The sequence below is a fragment of the Oratosquilla oratoria genome, chromosome 33 (assembly GCF_046742065.1).
Source record: "Oratosquilla oratoria isolate Oo_2021 chromosome 33, ASM4674206v1, whole genome shotgun sequence".
NCBI lineage: Eukaryota > Metazoa > Arthropoda > Malacostraca > Stomatopoda > Squillidae > Oratosquilla > Oratosquilla oratoria.
In genome coordinates, this window is record NC_134809.1 from 30,570,396 (window position 1) to 30,584,426 (window position 14,031).

Here is a 14,031-nt window from a genome sequence, read left to right on the forward strand (position 1 = left end):
TGGATGTCTTACGGTTGATGCCATTTGTTAAGGGTTCCTTTGTGTTGAGCAGACATTCGTAAAACTGGTGTGTAAAGCAAAAGTTGTAGGTGGTTTTACGGTTTGAGTTGTTGGCAGAACAATTGGTAAAGAGGGGATTAGTTGTTGGAAGGACGTAAATAAACAAAGATAAAACATCAACACATAAACAAGGCAAATAAAATCCACACAGTCAAACATCTGTGTCGATGATCGATCACAGCATAGTTTGTTAAGTAGAAAAATCAAACATGCCATCGGCCAACTCATTATAAAAACTAAAAGGATCTGGATTACAACAGATATGAAGGCAAATGCTAAACAATTAAATGCACTAGTTCTATTTTCTAATCAACAGGACGTACAATGAGCAACTAAACTACTGGGTAATGGATTTCGACGATTTAATTTTGAAATTGTATAGCTGATTCAATAAAATCTATATTAGTATAAGTCAATTCTGATCCTGGATGACCAAGTTCGCTGACCTTTACCTGATATTTTCATTTTTCGAATGTAAAATTTTTGCATTTGATCTAAACATGAATTAACATGTGATCATCGAGACAATTTGGAATGTTACGTTATTTAAACTGTCGATCTATTATTCTCTTTAGAATGTTTTATTGAAATATTTTGCACATATTACTTAGAAATCTATTCATTGTGAATTAATTTATTTTAAGTTTTTAGAGATTCTTTAAAGATTTCTTGGTGCAGACACAGATGATCATTCTAAGAGAAATCTTTGTACAGGATGCGTGTTTGAAAACAAGTAAATCAGCTACACTGCGGTACTCCCATAAAAGAAGGGAAAATAAGATGCACGTCATCGAAATCCATAAGTAAACAAATGGAAGGGAAGATCCTGGAAAGACTTGTCCGGGTTTCTTCCGATGGTCTCACCTGGTGCTGTGTCTGGAGAGCTAGTCGTCCACGTTCGTACTCGCCCATGGTTTCCACTAACTGCTGGCGAAGCTGGGCCGCTGCGCTGCTCACGCAAGACAGGTCCGAAGTCTGCCAGAAGAAAAAGTATAAATAAAATGAAGGTCCCAACCGTATTTTGAGTGATTACGAGGGACTTTTTATATATTGCTCTATTTTTTTCTATCAGACGTTTCTTATTCAATCAACGCCCCCGTAACCGTAATAGAGATTTTTGTTTGGGACGTAGACGCCAGGAGGAGCCTAGTTACGACTGGACTCCTTCCATGCCAGATAATACTATTTCTCTTATTTGGCTGTCGCCAGGATATTTCATACAGCTTAGTCTATTCTTCTTTGACGTCACCAGTAACCTTTGTAAACTGATATGATTTGTGACTGGGAGACTTTTACAGCCCCCTTCACCCCAGCTAAACCAAATACCTTCGTAAACTACACAGCCTCGGGGACCTAAGAAATACGTGTGGCGGAAAAATAGCGAGAAAAAAATCTTCTTAGGGACATGAAAGAGATTCTCCCGATTAACGTTTACATTTGTTATTGAGCTTAGAAGATCTCCTGGGTGGAAAGGGGCTAAGCTACCTCAAAGTAGCTTACTATTTTGATCAAACCTATACTGCCTAAAGAAGCGAAATAAGATCCAGGCAATTTCGTTCAACTCTGAGGAACCCCTGGACAATGAAGAATTGATAACTTCAGTCGTGAATCACAACACAAGTCAATGAAATGGTCTAAAATATTATGAATAAAAAAAAAATGTGTGTTAAAGCACGATATACCCACTTAGGACATCACCGTCGTTATATAAACAGTACGCCGTCAGTATGGCGAGATTTTGAAAATCACAGCCAATAGTAGGCAATATTTATCCTCACCTAACCAAACCTAATCTCATCTAACCTAATCTAAGCTAAGCTAAGCTAGCCTAACCTAATATAACCTAACTTAATCTAAGCTAAGCTAAGCTAAGCTAGCCTAACCTAATATAACCTAACTTAATCTAATCTAAGCTAAGCTAAGCTAGCCTAACCTAATATAACCTAACCTAACCAAACATAACCTAACCTAATCTAACCTAACCTGATAGCTCAAGCACGAATGAGACAAAACTGACAGTTATAGTCGCTCCTAATCATCCCCTATAGTGAGGTAAAAAAAAAAAAAAAAAAAAAGCAATTTGTGGACCCACCCTGCACTGTAGCTCCTTTTCTTTGGATTGTAACTGGGCTTGCAGCTCAGCGGCTTCCGAGTCAGCCAGCCTGAGTTCCTCCTCCTTCCGCCCTACTGCCTCCTCCAGCTCGCGCACTTTCTCCTCCAGTTCTTCCAGTATGGTGCCTGGAGGCTGCTGCGCTCTCCGCCGTTCCTCTTGGCGACGTCGTCCCCTTCGCCGGCCATCCCTCCTTGTGGCGGCAGTATCGGGATGATGGCCACTGGACCTCGAGGCTTGCGGATGCGCTGAGGGAGTGGCGGATTTGGAGGAGAGGTGGGGAAGGCAGGGTTCCCCGCTCGAGTGTTCCTGGTGCCCCTCCCCAGCGGGGATGGGAGGGGAGGTCGTTCCTGCGTCGGTAGCCAAGTTTTCTGCTGTCTCTATGTCGGTACACTCTGAAAAGGCAAATGGGTATGTTTTTCTTACCTACACTTTCTCAAAGACCTCAGAAAATGAAAAAAATATGGAAATAAACCCCCCTAAGATGGTCTTTTCGAGGTGAAAATAACCGAGAGTATACTAACTCGAGTTCAAGTGCTGGCGTTGAGGGAGGAGTCTTGAAATTCTGTTTTTTGGTCTGTCAAACTCTCTTTAAATTGTGGATTGTTAAACATCCTGTACACAGACATAGGCATTGTTTTCTAAGATGATTAAATTTATAGGTTGAATTATCCAGAGATATTAACCCATTCAAAGCTGTGATATGCTTTATTAGTTTCGTGCTGACTAAGAACAGAATATTTTATTAGGAAGCTGATAGGCAAACTCTGGCCTGAAGACTGTCTTAACTGAATGAGTCTTCTCTCGGGTTATAGTCTACTCCTCAGCTGCTACATACAATAGCCCACCTCAAAAATAATAATCATAATAATAGAAATAGTAATAAACTAAAATGAAAGAAAAAAAAATTGCCACCGTTATAAATGAGTCATCAATGAAGAGAATTTGGCGGAAAATATGATATATCCAGATAAGAAAAGTATTTTTAAATATAGGTTTATTACAGAAGAGCAAAAGCCTAAGGATGTCGCAACCACTCGCCCTACTTGTGGCCTGTCATTATCCCTCCACGCTGCTCACCAAAGTCATCAGCCAATCAGAATCCACTATAGAATAAAGGCCTCCCCAATCCCATTCCACTTATCACTGGTATCCCAAATCCCAAAGCAGATACCAACCATGCTGAGTCCATTACTGAAAAAAAAAAAATCCTTCGACCTCCTCCATTTCTTTGTCATTACTACTTGAACACCCTCTCTCTCTCTCTCTCTCTCTCTCTCTCTCTCTCTCTCTCTCTCACCTTCCGCATCTGAGGAAGCGGCTTCGTCGCCGGATTCGCAGCCACTGGCGTCGTCTTTGCTGCCGTCGAGGAGCCGCGCCAGAACAGAGAGCTGTACTCGCACCTCTTCCAGCGCTTCGCCGCTGCTTCCCATGCACACGCTGCAGTTCTGTGGCAAGAGGGAAGAACTAGGTTGAAGAGAATATTATGTTGAGCAGATATTCTGGTGAATTCGTTCTGTAAGTGGGGAAGACTAAAAACTAAATACCAAAGACTGTGATTGATCCCAGTCAAAAACAGAGTCCAAAATTCTTTGTGCTGGAAGGCTCATTCTAAACGTGTGGCATCTTAAGGAACTTGGGAACTTCTTATGTAACTGTTCACACAGAAGTCTCTCATCACCTATGTGTGTGCATGCATGTGTGTGTTTGTATGTGTATGTATGTGTGTTTGTATGTGTATGTATGTGTGTGTGTGTTTGTATGTATGTATATATGTGTGTTTGTATGTATGTGTGTGTGTGTTTTGTGTGTGTGTGTGTGTGTGTGTGTGTGTGTGTGTGTGTGTGTGTGTGTGTGTGTGTGTGTGTGTGTGTGTGTGTGTGTGTGTTTGTCTGAATAGTCGATAGAGCATTAGGCGGGCCCAATAGCATGGGCCAAGTTGCACACGTCCTCTCCCTCGGTGGTTCTCTGTATTTCATGGGACCCACATATTTTCACAAGGTGAAAGAAAACGGAAAACTAATGATATTTAATGGATATCTAACTATTTTGTTCAAAGTTAAAGTGATCTCCAGGAGGCAAAAAAAACAAGAAAAAAGAAAAAAAAACATAATTATAGTCTACAAGAGAAACGAGGTCAAGATCCCCTGATTTACCTGGATGGAAGTAAGAAGTGCAGACAATCGCGTGTGCAGGGCCGTGATTGGCGTGGCAGCCAAGGCGTCGAGTTCGAGGGCGGCGCGCGTGTGGCTGATGTGCTCGAGCTGCGCCTCGAGTTCTTCGATCCGGGAGTCCCTCGAACTGACTTGAAGGTTGAGGGCGAGTAGACTCTGCTCCTCCCTCCGGGCCTGCTCCTCCAGCTGCTGTGCCAGGCTGTTGTTCCGGCTCGTCGTACATCCCAGCTGCTCTCTCAAAGTGCAGTTGAGCTGGTCTAACTCCGTCAGCTGGGTATTAGCAAGTTTCAGCTGGTTCCGGAGTTTTGTGACCTGCAACGGGTGTTGGTCGTTTCTATTAGTACTGAGCGATGTGTAAGCGCGGATATAATGTACTCTAAATTATACAACATATATATAAATTCCCATTCTCACTCTGCATGTAGTCATTAATCCATCCACCCATTCATCTATTCACCCATCTATTAAAATATACATATATGTGCATACAGACATATATACACGCATACTTAATGACGTGCACATAGACATACGTACATAATACATATACATGTATAATAAAATTTGTCCACATAGATATACGTATATATACATGTATATTTAAATGCGTTCACATAGACATACGTATAAATACGTGTACGAGTATACCTAAAGACGTTCACATAGATGAACGTGCATACATATACACACATACATATATACATACATATATATATATATATACATACATACATATACACATACATACATATATACATACATACATACATACATACATACATACATACATACATACATACATACATACATACATACATACATACAAACATACATACTTACATACATAAATACATACATACATACATGCATGCATGCATTGATGCATACACACATGCATATACTCGTACACACGCGCGCGCGTGCGTGTGTGTATGTACAGGTGCGCTGACAAACAACAGATAAGTATGCATACTTCTTGAGGTACTTGCAGTTATGCTCGCATATATTTTTACAATGTATGTTATCTCATGCTAGGCTATCTAAATGAATAACATGGAAAATCACAAACCTCTGTCCTGTGCTGAGTCTCATAACTGATACTCTCTGATGAGGACTCTTTGAGGTCCTTCTCGGCCTCGTTCAGGCGTCCTTTTACATCCTCCAGCTGCTTCCTCAAGGTCACTTCGACCTCATGGGCCGTGGCCTCCCTCTGGGTCACGACCTCCAGCTGGTACTTGTAAGTCTGTAGTTCCTCCATGAGAGTCGACACCTGTGCAAGACAGATAAGAGGTCAGCCACAATGTCATAGTCGTTTTTGTACTATCTGACCATATACGCTGTTAACTTTCCTAGTTTATTTTCACTTTTTATTCAAGATTTGTTAATGCGTCTTTCTCTTTGTTAGTTTACTTTTTCGTAGTTTTCTCTTGATAATTTGTATATATTTTTGATTTTCCACAGTTAGTCATATTTTCTACTTTTTGTCATACTATACTATGATTCTGTCATATAAGTAAATACATTCTTTGTTTGCTGTATCTTTGAGTCTCTGAGTCGCTTTGAGTCTCTCTAGGTCTCACGTTACTCACGAGACATACCTGTTCACGAAGCTTTCTCTCTCTCTGCACCAGCTGGAAATCTGTCTGCCGAAGAGTATCTCGAAGTGCGCCCTCCGTCTGCTCCAGTTCCTCCACGCGTCCCTTGAGGTAGGACTCGCTTTGTTGCACCTCCCCCAGCCGGTGTGAGGTCTCCTGGAGCTGCGAAGACGAAGAAGAAGAACCCGATTGGTTACTGGATTTTTTTTTTGACTCCTCAACCATTACCAGTTCTACAAGGTGGCTATGCATTAAATACATTTTCCAGAATAAAGGTATTTAAGATATGGTATTACTACCTTCAAGTGTTATCCAGTAAAGCTGCATTAGATATTTTTATTGGAAGTAAACACAAGCTATATCTTAAAATTTCTGCATATTTGAATATGTGATGATGACCATGTATATAAACGAGTTCTTGATATTGCACCCATCCCTACATGAACGCATTTCACTCATTAAAACGTGTCATAAAGACCCATAATCACTTAGTGAATAACATTCTAGCCCAGTAATCGTCAATTATGACGTCATAGGTGAGATCTCCTACCTGGGCGAGATCGAGAGAGAGAGTGTTGTTCTCCGTCTCGAGGGTGACCAATCGGTGCATGAGTTCTTCCTGGTCTCTGAGTTCGCTGCGAAGGCCCTGGGTATCTTTTTCTGCTTCCATGAGCTTTGTGATCGTAAAATTATATTGTTAGAATAAGTTGGTGGCTTGCAAGATACTGGTGATCATTCAAATGTTTTTTAAAATACCCAGTTGCATGGAGAGTAAGAACTTATTCATCTTTATCTAAAATCTACATATAACGAAATTTCTTTGAGCATTGGTAATCTAATGCAAGGAACTGTCATCAGGGTACTCACCTTGATTTGTAACTCCTTCTCACTCTTTTCAAGAGTCCACACCTGTTCTTTCAACTTGAGTTCTGAATTCTCAGTTTCGATGAGTTTATCAAGGAGGTCGGAGATCCTCGCTCCTTCACTCGTCCTCGAACTGCTTCTCAAGGAGGACCTCAGTCGGTCTTCGGAGGACTCGAGTTGTCTTATCCTGGAAGCCTGCTGTTCGTGCAGGGCCTCCAGTTCTTCGATCCGTTGTCTGTAGGAGGTGACGTGGCTGGACATGATCTTGTCCGCTTCTTTAATGGTTTCACGATACGCACACTCCTGAGAGGATATAAAAGGGGAATTAGAATTTTTTTTGGGTGGTGCACCTGATAAACATGGTTCTGGCTGACACCAAACCATTTCATTTGACCTTTTGTGATCGAGAGGATTTCCTAAAGCTAAATAAAATCAGTAAAGGTTGGTCGGAATAAGATTACCTGACTGCAACGAATAATTAGAGTGTTTTGATCTTTAGTGGGATAAAATTGTCTGTTGCCAGATAAGATCATTAAACTATTTAACTGAAAAATCTTACATTAAGATCTTAATAAACTAAATCTGTCTTTGATCCTGAATAAAATAGTCTGTTGCTAGATAGTGAAATACATGGCATATGCTTTACTGCTAAAGAATGTAGAGAATGTGAGTTCTCCATGAGTATAAGTTGACATGCTTACCGTTTTTTCGAACTCGGCAATTTTCTGCTTGAGCGCCGACTCTGATCGAATGAGTTCGCGGAGTCTGGTGAGGAGTTCGTTGCTTTCCCCTTCCGGGTTGTTGCTTGGGACGTCCTTGCACTCTTGGGTCTGCAAGGCGTCTTCCATGGCCGTATCCATTTGCACGAGATCGTGAGCGATGGAAACGCTGAAGACCTCCAGTTCGGTTCTTAGTGTTTTCAGCTGACCCTCCATGTCATCAGCCCGTTTCTCATGTCGAGTCCTATCCTTCACGAGCTCTTTAAGCTTGTCTTCGTACTCCCGCTTCAAGGCTTTGATCTCGAGGTCGTGAAGTTCGTTGTAACGAGTCATATCACCCTTGAGGACTTCGATCCTAGATAGCATTTCTTGTCTGAGCGCTTCCTTTTGGTCATCTGATTCTTCTAGCTTGAAAAGAAGACTACATTTCTCTCGCTCGATTTCTTCGATCTTAAGCCTGAGTAGGTTCATTTCGTCTTCGTGGTCTTGGTGTTGGTTTAGGGAATCTACCCTTTCGTTTTCATATTCCTGGAAATTTAGTAGGATATTCAATAAACCAGAATTTACGTTGGCTTAACATTACAATAAGTGAAGATGGCAAAAGCTGTCGACAAAAAATCTTTGGTCCAAACAAAGTCGGAAAAGGTAAAGAGACATAACAAATTATACAAACATTCAAATGAAATGAACAAAACAAAATTACAGTGTGATAGGCATATGTACGAGCATATGTATATATATGTATATGCATATATGTACATGTATATGTATATGTATATGTATATGTATATGTATATGTATATGCATATATGTACATGTATATGTATATGTATATGTATATGTATATGTATATGTATATGTATAAATGATAAGATAATAAAAATGAAGGCATGCATGCTAACCTTCCTAAGGCTCATTTTCTCTTTCTGGAGGGCCTCGATCTGTTCCAGGTAGAACTGCTCACGGTCCGTTAACATCTGTGACAAGTCAATGGTCATCGTGGCCACACTTGTGGTTTCCGCAGGTCGAGGCCTCTTGGACAAAGGTTCCTCCGAGTCTGCCTCGCCTTCAGGGGTCGCTTGGCGGGCACGGCGGACTGCTACGTCTTCTTTGGTAAACAACTCCTCCCCGATATCCAAGTCCATCAAATTAGCCACTGGGACAGACTCGCTGATTAGGTCTGCCTCTTTCCTCGAACAGATCTCCTCACTTCGCTCGGTTTGTACACAAACATCACACACTTCGGGACAAGACACATTCTTTCGTCTCAGCTCGTCCTTAAGGTCGGCCTCGGACGCTCTTAGCCTCGCGACTTCGCACGTGAGCACTTGGATTCCGGCGCGATGTTCTTTGCAGTTACTTGCATTGTCTCCCCTCCAGAGTACGAGGGCCTTGGAGTCGCGTTCTTCTTGCCACCACCCGGCCAACAAGAGACCGTAGGCGGTGAAGGATAGCTGAGCAGCGAGGGCGTCTCGGGCTGAGGCCAGACCTGCGTACCTCCTGTGCATGTCACGCAGTTCGGCGTCCAGGCGTTCCAGTCGGTAGCGGCGCTCTTTCTCCACGATCTGGAAAGGCATAGGAATGTTCGTGTACATGTACACAAAGCTGAAATTGTAAACACACACACACACACACACACACACACACACACACACACACACACACACACACACACACACACACACACACACACACACACACACACACACACACACACACACAAACGAAATTTATATAAATCAAATGTACCCGCCATGAGAAAATAACTTTAGTTCTTAGAGCATTTGTGAGTAAAAGACCTAGACACTTTATACGGCAGTAAGTCGCGTGGTGGCCCAGTGGACTAAACGCCACATCTGGAGGCAGCATATCAGAGCTAGGTGGTACGAATTCTCAAGAATCAGCACGTGACGCCTGTAAGATCCTGGTCTTATTTCACCCCGAACTCCAACAAGACTCCCACACCTACCCACCTCATTGTTCTGATATTAATACTCGAATATTGAGTTGCGTGAAAAGCAGAAGCTTCTTGGCGCTTCTGGAGGCTCCCAAACATTTCTTAGAAGCTCCCGAAGACTTACCTGGAGTTCTCTTAGGCGCCTCTGAAGTTCTCTACTGATCTCCTGTTCTTGGGCCAAGGACGCGCTCAAGAGTGACTCCATTTCTCTGGCCGCCTCCATTTGAGACTCGAGTCTGTGGGTTTGGAGAAACAGAAGAATTCCAAATAAGCTTCTAGAACAAACGTTATAGATTTTTTTGTCTGACTAAAACCAAATTACCTTATTGAACTGTAAAATAAGGTGGAGACTGGAGGGTCTTTGAACACCCAGAGCTCGGTGAAGTGCCCCATGTTAACCAAGATAACATTAGTATTTTATTGATGATAACCAGCGCTTCTATGTTTTGGGATAATGTTGCGTGGAAGAGGTGGAATTATAGTATGGTAAAGGGGAGAGACACATGGAAGGTAATAACAGGAGGTAGATATATTAGAAACTGAAGATTATTGGTAATCATTTTTCGAATGGAAAATAATCTCCAACCATAAAAGAATACTGCAGACTTTTTCATAGGAGTGTCACTGAAGCCCCTAAGATAGTGACTTACAATTTACAGTCAATACCACATACAAGATGTTAAGCAAAATTAAATTCCTGCTGTGTGTTATCTCAACAAAGTTAATCAAGAAAGTCTTAAATGCATATATTTGGCAGCTGCCGACAATTCTATCAAAATAAACGCCATTTGATAGCGGAGCTTTTATTAGTGCGACGTTTCGCTTGTTCCAGCCTTATCAAATATTATTGTACTTGATATAGCTGTAATAACAGGCAAAACGTTGTATTAATAAAGGCTCCGTCCTCACACGGTGCTTTTGTTGAAAGTCTTAAATTCCACACTAAAGTGACGTACACTATACTAAGATAGTTTGGTTTTAACTAGAATAGACTACTTAGTTTTTCTTCCCTTTCTGAAACGCCCACCCTTTAGGTAAAATAAATAAATAAACAAATAAATAAATAGATAAACAAATAAATAAATAAATAAATAAATAAATAAATAGATAAATAGATAAATAAATAAATAAATAAATAAATAAATAAATAAATAAATAAATAAATAAATAAATAAATAAATAAATAAATAAATAAATAAATAAATAAATAAATAAACAAATAAATAAATAAATAAATAGATAAATAAAATATGATAACAGACTGATAGTTTTGATAAAGTGGATCTGTGTTGGAGGGTATGAAAGTGTTCTGCATTTGACAAGCTTCTGGTGAAGAGAATTTTAGGAGGAGAGCTGCGCTTCCAGCGCCCAGGAATCATTTGCCGTTCGACAGAATTAAATATGCAAGATGTACCATCATAGCGCAGTCATTAGTAGAAATAAGTCTTCACCCTTTGAATTTGGCAGCGCGAGATTTTTCACAAAGATAGAAACGCTGACAACCTATAATTCTTTGAATGTGGTGATCTCGCTTAAATTGAATAAAGTAATCCGTTGCTAACTGGTATAGAATATACAATGGCTTTACTAGGGTTGAATCAAATTAACTGTTACCTTTACTTTCACTATATCGAACATTGGAGTTTCATGGAATTTAGGTGCAGCCCCGTGGGGCTGTCACACGGTTGAATTATACAAATACGTTAGTGCAAGCGTAGGACTCGACATATTCAGCAGTATAAGACCTGTGACTTAGATTTATTTTATTCTCTTGTTGGGTTGTTTTTATAAGAAGCAATGCAACAGTTCTTGAATTTTTTTTTGTTTTCTTGAACGTGAAACCTTTCACTATTAGAGTTCACTTGTATATTTGCTCTGCCTTTGCCAGGAAGTTTTATTGGACTGAGGGAAACTCCCTTTGTGCAAAGAAAGGGAGACCCTACCTCAAAAAATCCTTACACTACTATTGGTGGTTTGTATTCTGGATGTTGCCGAGTGGTTTCCTTCAACCAAACGCAACTTCTGCGCAGCGATAGTAATAGACAGTCGTTTCAGTGGTTATGAAGTTTGAATTAAAAGTGTCTAATGACTTCTGGCTGTTCCAATTTTAAAGTTCTATTGCATTCATCCAGATGGTTTTCAACATGGGGTTAGCCTTCAGCAGGACGGGGCCGCTCAACTGCAGCCATGGCAAATGATACCAATAAGATTACAACGTTGTCTTCATTTGTTTGGAAGCGAAATTTACTTTAGACTTTAATGTACACTTCTTTTGTGTTTTATTCACACTTTTTTTTTTTTTTGCTCTGGTGATGCACTTTACAATTATTATCTGGCTAATGCTAGACGATTATTATCATTATTGTAATTATTATTATTATTATTATTATTATTATTATTATTATTATTATTATTATTATTATTATTATTATTATTATTATTATTATTATCATTATTATTATTATTATTATTATTACTATTATTATTATTATCATTGTCATTATTTTTATCATCATTATTATTGTTATTACTATCATTAGTTATCATTATTAGTAGTATTATTACCGTTATTATCATTTTAATTATCAGTTATTATTTTATTATCATTATTGTTATTATTATTGCTGTTTATTATCATTATCATTATCATTGTTATTATTTTATCATTATTATTTTATTATTATCATTATCATTATCAATCATTATCATTATTATCATCATCACCATTATCATTATCATTATTATCACCATTATTATTATTATATTATTATTATCATTATTATTAATTATTATTATTATTATTATTATTATTATTATTATTATTATTATTATTATTATTATTATTATTAGTATTATTATCATTATCATTATTATCATTACTATTTCTTTTCTTTTTTTATTGTCTTAAGACACGTCCTTGTACAGAGGATTAAATCTTTAGGTTTCGTTACAAGGAAATTATGTATATTGCTCGCAGGCAACCTACTGCGTTTTTCACATTCGCTTGTTCTACCAAAGCCTCGATACAAAATCATGCTCATGACAACCTTTTGACATAGTGTTCGGTACATTGCGTTGTACACTTGGAGGAATAGATTCCTCAGTGGTTTGAAGAATGTGGTAACATCAAAAGGGTTTCAATTCACATGTAATTGAAACAGCGTCACTCAGTGAATCTTGGTAACAGAAGAGAGCGAAAGTCTCCGTTTGTTTATCCATGATATTTTATCACGATGGTTTTCTATGTCTTTGTCACCAGAGTCTAAGACTATACGCAAGAAAGTGACGGGGAACTTGTTTATGTAGCTGTACTGGGTACGATTCTCAAAAGGATAGGAACCAGAAAGGCGAAAGTTTCTGTGTTACATGATTGATTCGTAACGGATCAAGTTAACACGCTGACCTTTAACAACATTCCGATAGTAAACGGACCTCGCTACTCTCCCGTATAGTAACTGTTATCATAAGCATTATCACACATATCTCACAGACCTGAGATATTACAACTATATGTTTTCATATTACGAATACACTAAGGCTTTCTTGCCTATTTAGCACAAGAACACTTGACTACGTGAACTTGGAAACCAAGGATGGTTATTCACTTACCCGCAACATCTTGACTCTCGATTCTTCTTCGCCAGCCATCAGACAAACGTGTTTAGACAAGAACAAATATCTGCGGAGGTCAGCCCACACAACCGAACTGCCTGGCAGGAACTGAGCGGGAGGCATTGCAGGCGCTCGTGTGTGTCTGTGTGTGCGTGTGTGTGTTGTCTGTGGAAGGTAAGTCTAGCGCTCTATTGATTACAATCGGGTTTACAGTCTCCGGATACAAGGCCACTGCAAAGACTTCCTCCAGGTCACTTTGCGTCGTTTTTGCACATCTCTATAGCGCTTGCGTGTGTTGGGATTTCGTGGAGATATATGTATGAATGAACATGATAAAAAGACGCTGCGCTAACTCGTCCAAACGAGTAAGGAGTGTATATTTACAAGTCATGGGTCTCATATGAGTTTGTATAACGTTCGAGGTTATCTGGGTCTTTATGTATGTAACCTCGATTTTGCATGTGAAACATATCTCTGAAATGATTTTCGACAGTTGCCCCGGGATTCGAACCGGGGCAACTGTCGGGAATTATTTGTGATAACATACGCCGTTACTGGCGATTCTCTTCAGGTATATCTCTAAGTATACACGTATGCATGTAAGTATACACAAACACACGTACACACACATACACGCTCGCGCGCGCGTGCGTGTGTATATATGTGTGTGTGTGCGTGTGTGTGTGTGTGTGTGTGTATATATGTGCGTATGTATACGTGTGTGTATAGGAATTTATGTATGTTCGGGAACACATATTTGCATGAAAATTCCTTTCATGTCCTCACGTAAATTTTGCGTTTCTTCTTGTAACTTACTTTTGTATTTGCTGGTTACTGAATCTTTCACTCTTTCTATGTCAAAAACACTCCTATTACCAACCCCAAGAGCTACTGTACATACTTCAGATTCATTTTTTTTCTTTGAAGACTATTCTCCACT

The 14,031-nt window shown here is 39.6% G+C and overlaps 1 protein-coding gene across 10 annotated transcripts in view; it reads right to left on the reverse strand.

Annotated features, from left to right (window-relative positions):
• Positions 1–14,031, reverse strand: part of LOC143017827 (uncharacterized) — a 582,072-nt gene that overhangs the window by 11,589 nt on the left and 556,452 nt on the right. For all 10 annotated transcript variants that reach the window (XR_012965702.1, XM_076172755.1, XM_076172756.1 and 7 more), the window contains 11 exons: positions 9,604–9,715; positions 8,425–9,087; positions 7,505–8,050; positions 6,807–7,106; positions 6,490–6,612; positions 5,943–6,101; positions 5,414–5,614; positions 4,327–4,656; positions 3,471–3,618; positions 2,153–2,565; positions 925–1,035 (listed from right to left, as the gene is read on the reverse strand). Coding sequence is in view for 9 of the 10 variants with exons in the window: in XM_076172755.1 (XP_076028870.1) it covers positions 925–1,035; positions 2,153–2,565; positions 3,471–3,618; positions 4,327–4,656; positions 5,414–5,614; positions 5,943–6,101; positions 6,490–6,612; positions 6,807–7,106; positions 7,505–8,050; positions 8,425–9,087; positions 9,604–9,715 (3,106 nt within the window). In the remaining variant the exon portion in view is untranslated. The remainder of the gene's footprint in view (positions 1–924; positions 1,036–2,152; positions 2,566–3,470; positions 3,619–4,326; positions 4,657–5,413; positions 5,615–5,942; positions 6,102–6,489; positions 6,613–6,806; positions 7,107–7,504; positions 8,051–8,424; positions 9,088–9,603; positions 9,716–14,031) is intronic.